The sequence below is a fragment of the Thamnophis sirtalis genome, unplaced genomic scaffold, assembly GCF_051295495.1.
Source record: "Thamnophis sirtalis isolate CommonGarterSnake01/CBP01778 unplaced genomic scaffold, rThaSir2_p1.2 scaffold_4, whole genome shotgun sequence".
Lineage (NCBI taxonomy): Eukaryota > Metazoa > Chordata > Lepidosauria > Squamata > Natricidae > Thamnophis > Thamnophis sirtalis.
Genome location: NW_028261384.1, coordinates 121,418,652 through 121,425,862, shown reverse-complemented (window position 1 = coordinate 121,425,862; position 7,211 = coordinate 121,418,652). Strand labels below are relative to the sequence as shown.

At 43.1% G+C, this 7,211-nt stretch overlaps 1 protein-coding gene across 1 annotated transcript; it reads left to right on the top strand.

Annotated features, from left to right (window-relative positions):
* The first annotated feature begins 956 nt into the window (after nucleotides 1–956).
* Nucleotides 957–5,224, top strand: LOC106543304 (uncharacterized). Its single transcript, XM_014059277.2, has 2 exons — nucleotides 957–1,163; nucleotides 4,275–5,224. Exon 2 carries the CDS (start codon nucleotides 4,275–4,277, stop codon nucleotides 5,055–5,057), a length of 783 nt encoding a protein of 260 aa, XP_013914752.2. The 5' UTR covers nucleotides 957–1,163; the 3' UTR covers nucleotides 5,058–5,224.
* The last annotated feature ends 1,987 nt before the right edge of the window (nucleotides 5,225–7,211 follow it).

The window sequence follows — 7,211 nt, the reverse complement described above, 5'->3', positions numbered from 1 at the left end:
AGTGTTGTAATATTTGAGGGGCTGCCACAAAGAAGAGGGAGTCAAGCTATTCTCCAAAGCACCCGAAGGCAGGACAAGAAGCAATGGATGGATGGATAGATGGATGGATGGATGGAAACTAATCAAGGAGAGAAACAACCTAGAACTAAGGAGAAATTTCCTGATAGAACAATTAATTAGTGGAACGGCTTGCTCCAATACTGGAGGTTTAAAAAAAAGAAACTAGACAACTATTTGTCTGAAATGGTACAGGACCGTGATTGCGAACCTATAGCACGTGTGCCGGAAGTGGCACGTAGAGCCATCTCTCTGGACACGCCAGCCGTCACCCATTGCTCTTCTGGTTTCTGGTGCACATATGTGCACAGCCAACTGGTCTTCATGCATGCATGCGCACCGAAAACTGGAAGACCAGGTGACAGGCAAGTGTGCCAGGGAGCTGCTCTTCTGGTTTCCTGTGCTCCCCAGCGCATGCCCGCGCCCACTCCCACTTCATTTGGTGCTGAAAAGGTTCGCCAACACTGGTATAGGGTCTCTTGCCTGAGCAGGGGTTTGGACTAGAAGACCTCCAAGGTCCCTTCCAACGCAGTTATTCTCTTACTCTGTTGAACTCACCTTTAGTTCAAGAGAAGGAGACGTACTTATATCACGGGCCGAATCTGATTTGTAGCCATTATTCTGTGAAACCTGACCCATCTCTGCTTTTGTTAGAGGCTTGTTTTGAATCCATTCCTGGGAAGCATCTGCAAAAGGGAGGAAAACAGACTCTCCAGGGTCTTAGCTCATTCCTTCCATTCCTGGGCTGGACATGGGAAGGCCATTGATGAAAAAAAAACACAGCACATAAAAGCCCACAAGAGAAGAGGGCGTCCAATGAATGAAGTTGCATTGTTCTTTGTTCACGTCTCTTTGTGGGGAAGTGGCAACCTCCAGTGTGCAGCTGGATGGATGGGGAGAGCAGCTATTCTTACTCGTGAGAAGCGAGTTTCAGTTCAGCTTTCCACTTCTCGCTAAGCGGCACATCCTAATTCGGATAATCAGGAACAAATATAAATACTCTTCCTATCTTGAAGTACCAGACAGATGGCCGACCCAACAAAGTGAAGAAGTCTAAGAAGGTGGAAGGAAAGACACCGAGAACAGAGTAAAGATAAAAAGTAAAGGTAAAAACTCTGGTGCTCCACAGGGAGGGAATTTCACAATGTAGAATGTTCTGATGAATATTAAGAGAATTGTTGGACACAGGATACAAAAGCAGATGAAAAGAAGGAGGGGACTGGAAGGAGGGACGGTAAAGAGAAATGTTTCACATGCACGCTTTAATCCAAGGGAATCATTGCTGACCCAGAGTCCCTCTCTTGGTCGAATGGGTTGAAGGTAAGAAAGTTGGGTTGCTTAGGTGCAAAATTGTGAATTTTGAGATTATTCACAAACCAATGAAAAAGCCCACTTTGTGTTCTGGATTGTCTCCTAAATCCTGCTCCAAGTTTTAACTTTGCAAAGTGGCTGCTTTTCTCCTTTCTATTGCTTTTTCTCTTTAGTGGGGAAACAAGTCTAGACTACTTGCAATCCTCTTGTATTTTCATTTCCTTTGTCTTAGAAAAGGGGTGAAGGAAGAGGAGGAGAAGGGGAAAGGATTCATTAAAATTGAAAAGTTGCAATTGTTTGCATTTTGGGTCCTTCCACGTAAACAGCTCCTGGTTCTACCAGTCTACCTAAAGCTCTTTATTTACTATTATTTGAGGTAAGGAAGGAAAAGGCAGTATAAATGTGGAGAAAGTTTTTTTTTTTCATGTGGAAGATGTAAAATCCAGCAAATTTGGCAGCTAAAAAACTGATTGTCACAACAGAGCCAAAGATTTCTGTTGCTAGGTAAAGGTAAAGGTTCCCCTCGCACATATGTGCTAGTCGTTCCCGACTCTAGGGGACGATGCTCATCTCTGTTTCAAAGCTGAAGAGCCAGCACTATCCAAAGATGTCTCCGTGGTCATGTGGCTGGCATGACTAAATGCCAAAGGCGCGCGGCACGCTGTTACCTTCCCACCAAAGGTGGTCCCTATTTTTCTACTTGCATTTTTTATGTGGCAGAAGCTGGGGCAAGTAATGGGAGTTCAGTCTGTTATGCAGCACTACGGATTTGAACTGCTGAATTGCCGACCTTCTGCCGCATCCCCTATTCTGTTGCTAAGCAGGACAATTCTGTTGCTAAGCAGGACAGCCTGGCCACATGGCTCAGTGGTTAAGGTGCTGAGCTTGTCGATCAGAAGGGTCGGCAGTTTGACGGTTCGAATCCCTAGTATAGATCTCCTGCATGAGCAGGGGATTGGACTAGATGACCTCCAAGGTCCCTTCAAATTCTGTTACTGTTAATTGTTAATTGAGTTTTGCCCCGTTTCACAACTTTTCTTGTTAAGCGAATCATTGCAGTCGTGGCAAATAGGGCAAAATTTACTCAACAACTGTCCTGTTTAGCAACGGAAATTATGGGCTCAATTTGGTTATAAATTGTATACATGTATACCTGTATAAACCTGTTAGAATATTACCACTAATCTTCCTGTATCACCTGCTTCCTCTAGTACATTTTTCATGGTTTGGTCTCTAGTCATAAATAAATAGTTTATCTTTGCTAATTTTAGACAGTTTTAATGCAACAGAGGAACAAACCTTTGCTGAGATTTTGATATTTTTATTTACACATTTTATCATTAACTTTCCCTCAGATAACTTCTTCTCATACTACCTAGACTCTCAGATCTTTTTGGAAACTACCCGACAAACACAGAGAGACCCAAACCCTGAAAAAAGTGGTGTTTAAGGAAGGACTAACAATTTGGGTTATTTTTTTGTGTGTAGAGAAGGATTTGTGGGGGATTTTTTAAATTTTACACTGGAGGGATAGTGCAGTGATTGGATAATATTCTTCCTGCTCTACTTTTGGTCAGTTGATAAAAATTGGTTGAGTTTGATTGGCTCCTTCCTTCTTTCTTCCTTCCCTCCCTCCTTTCTTCCCCACCTCCCTCCCTCCCTCCTTCCTTCCTTCCTTCCCTCCCTCCCTCTCTCCCTCCCTCAGAACTTTGGAAGAATTTTGCTGGGATATATTTTCCAAATATTTGGAAAAATACCACTTGTTGGATTTGTGCCTCAGTTACTTGAGGAACAGAAATCCTGGAAGAGAAAAAACAGCTACTAAAGGACAAGCAGGGGCTTGAATGAACCCTGTCAATTCTCCTCTTCTCTTGTTTTGCTTCATTTAGTTTTCTCCCTCCCTCTTTTAACCTTGATCCTAATTTGTAACTTAGTAAGAACCTCATCTCTTGAGTGAAAAAATAGTCTGCAAGACACCAAATGCTACAATCTCTTCATTCTCTGTTCAGGGAGAGTGTGGCCATTTTCACACATAAACAAGGCTTCCACCTCCCAATCCCATGTGAACAGTTTGGAATCAACGCATAAAAAATTGTTTTATAGTTACCTCTCTCTCTTGAGCACTGTCATACTTGCATACTTGGGAATCTATGGAAGAGGGAGGGAGGGAGGGAGGGAGGAAGGAAGGAAGGAAGGAAGGAAGGAAGAAGGAAGAAGGAAGAAGGAAGAAGGAAGAAGGAAGAAGGAAGAAGGAAGACTTAGCCAATCACAGTGAAATGATTTCCATCTGACCAAAAGTAGAATGAGAAGAATGGAAGGAAGGGTAGATGGAAGGGAGGGAGGGAGGAAAGGAGAGAAGGAAGGAAGGAGTGGATGGATAGATGGATAGAAGGGAGGGAGGAAAGAAGGAAAGGAAAGAAGTATGGAAGGAAGGAAGGTGGAGTCCAGCAGTCACTACTGGCAGTTCGCTTGTGAGTGCGCTGCGCACGCATGCACAGTGCAATAAAAATTGCTCTGTGCATGCACAGAAGCAAAAAACAAGATGGTGGAGACTACTGTGCCACCCACAGAACCAGTTCAGGGGTGTGACAGGCCTGGGTCATTGCTGGTTCCAACAACCCAGGCTGCCAAACCACTACCGGTTCGGTCAAACCAGTCCAAAGCAGTAGGAACCCACCACTGGAAGGGAGGGAGAGTGGGACGAAGGAAGGAGTGGAAGAAAGGGGGGGAGGGAGGGAGGGAGGGAGGGAGGGAGGAAGGAAGGAAGGAAGGAAGGAAAAGAGAATGGGACTAAGGGATAGAGGGAGGGAGAGAGGGAGGGATGGAGGAAGGAAGGAAGGAAGGAAGGAGAAACGATTTTCTTAATGAGACTTATCTCTCTCTTACCCCTTCCCTTGTCTCCATAGATGGCAGCTTTGATTACCGGTCTGGCCCGACTCTTTCAGCCAACGATGATGCTCCCTGGAGGAAAATCGGAAGGTCTTGGCCTGGCCCCATGGTACCTCCTCTTGGGCCTACGCCTGGTGGCCCTCCTTCTAGCCAATGACCCCTGGTCCTCTGCCAAGACAGACCTGGTCTGTAACTGGACGAAGACAACAATGGAGGAACATCTTCAGCCTTTCTGTCAAGCTCTCTGCTTCAACCAGCACTTCTCTTCTCCCGTCTCTTCGGCGTGGGGCCTTGGTTTCCTGTTCGGCCTCTTCCCTGTGGGGCTTATGGGGCTGATAAAGATTGTATCCGAGCACCAGAAAAAAGCTGCAAGCGCAGGAGAGGAAGAGCAAGGCAACCCTGATGGCCCCAATTATGGCACCATGATGGCTGCAGCATCTCACTCATCCCACAATGAAGCCATCTTAGAAAAGAACGCAGCTCCCTTGGATGCCAAGACGTCTCCTCCGTCTACCTGGCACGTAGCAGCCTTTGGTTGCCTGGTGATTCTTCTCCTGGTAATGGAGCTGGTTTTCCTCTGGGTTGTAATTGCTCTGCAGATTCCGTTGGTGTCTGACTTGACCTTCCGGTGTCTTCTCGAGGGAAGGGCCTGTCCCCCAATTCTTGAGTGTGTCATGCTGGGCCAAGTAGACAAGCAGGTAGCCTTGTGGGGATTGATCTTCACGGCTATTATGAACGTGGTTGTTTGCTTGTCCTGCCTCCTCTTAAGACTCATGAAGATTTGCCGGTGCCGGCAGTGATAATGTGTGAAGAGTGCCCCCCCCTCCCCAAAAAAAGTTTCTTCTACTAGCCGCCCCAAAAACTTGCCTTTTCAAGTTCTAAATTTTTAAGAATAGTATTCCTTGTTCTTTCCTTGCCATCTTCCATCTTCTTTCATGAGGTATTAAAAAAAAATCCACAACTGAGGCTTAAAATATATGAATGGCTAGATTTTTTTTTTTTTTTTACTAGAAGTGTTAAATTTTGGAATGTTCTGGATAAATAAACCTAATAAGAAAGGAAAACATGTGAAGGTCCTTAAATGTGTATGTTTATTTAAAAAAATGGTATTCCTTAGGCTAAGAGAATCAATGTGGGATAGAAGCTAAGATGTTGGACTGAAACAAGGAAACTATGTTTAAATCACTGCTTTGTCAACAAAACTCTGTGTGTGTGTGTGTGTGTGTGTGTGTCACTTTCTCTCTGTGTCTCGCTTTCTCTCTCTCTCTTTTTCTCTGTGTCTCACTTTCTCTCTGTGTGTGTATCTGTGTGTGTGTCTCTTTCTCTCGCTTTCTCTCTCTCTCTCTCTGTCTGTCTCTCTTTCTGTCTCTCTCTGTGTGTGTTTGTGTCACTTTCTCTCTGTATCTCGCTTTCTCTCTATCTGTCTCCTTTTCTCTGTGTCTCACTTTCTCTGTGTATGTGTATTATGTGTGTGTCTGTGTGTCTGTGTGTCTGTGGGTGTTGGTGTGTGTCTCCCTACCTCTCTCTTTGTCTCTGTCTGTCTCTGTCTGTCTCTCTCCCTGACCATGATCACTGGGCGCAATATGCTGACTCTGTAAACCACTTAGAGAGAGGGCTGTAAAGCTCTGTGAAGCAGTATATAAGTCTAAATGCTGATATTACTGTTGCTATTTGTATCCTTCCCAGCTGACTTCTGATAAAAATCAAATTTAGTTAATGATTCACTTAACAAATGCAGCGATCTGCTTAACAACTATGGCCAAACGGGTTGTAAAATCAGGTACGTTTAACAACGGTCTTGCTTATGGAATGGAAATTCTGTTGTTCCTAGTTGTGGTTGTAAGGCAAGGATTACATGTACTACAAAAATAAATTTGAGTTACTGGAAAAAAGACAAAGTATAAATCCAGCAAATAGCAATAGCATTTGGACTTATATACTGCTTCATAATGATTCTCCCTAAGCAGTTTACACAGTTAGCATATTGTCCCCACAATCTGGATCCTGGAAGGCTGAGTCAACTTTGTGCTAGTCAGGATTGAACTGCTGGCAGTCGGCAGAGTTAACCTGCAATACTGCATTCTAACCACTGGTCTAACCACCATTATCATTCATAATAAACCAATACATTAAAAAAATTATAAACAATTGGGAAAGAGTACCAGCAGGTATTCCTGGATTCTGTAATGACATGAATATCTCAACAAGACTTTGAATTTAATTTATTTTCATAGTGGATACACACCTAGCTATTGCAGGAAATGAGGACATGCAGGGAAACATCCTCAGGAAGAAAATAAATCTCTGTATGATTCAGGTTTGTGTATTATACGAAGGTTCATTTTATTTCCAAAGTTATCTCACTGTGTGTCCTCCTTTGTGTCATGATAGAAGAATTGGCAAGGTGTGTGCATGAACCTACATCTTGAGTTACACAGGGAAGTGGATTAACATTAAAAATAGTTACTAAGGCAAAGGCTGACGGTAGAAACTTTTAAAGCCCTAGTTCTATAAAACTTTAATCTGTGCTTCCACTCAGATTAACCCTAGAATAACAATGGCTGTTTGGGTATTTTGTCTAATTATTTTTTAGATATAACATGCCTCGTATTTAACCACCTTTCTCAAAAGAATGACTTCTGTACTACAATATGATAATCCCAATTTTAAATCCTGTTAGGATTTCATTCTTCAATTAAAAAGTAATTATGAGAACAGCAGAAGACTTATTGCATTTCAAGTCTCAGCCTGAAGACTGTGGTGGATTGCATTTCTGAAGCCAACAGGGGAAATAACACCTTGTATTTATTCCTAGGATCCAAAATGCAAGTTATTTTGCAAATGATAGAAATATGGGCCCTCACGAAGAATAGTGTTTTTTAAAAAAATCCAATAAAGGATTATCATCCTAATAGGATGGAAATGCTATACTCAGTCATGATGGATAAAGAAAT

Bases quoted from the DNA above. Each gene is read 5' to 3' on its own strand.
- LOC106543304 (XM_014059277.2), top strand. From the start codon at position 4,275: ATGGCAGCTTTGATTACCGGTCTGGCCCGACTCTTTCAGCCAACGATG.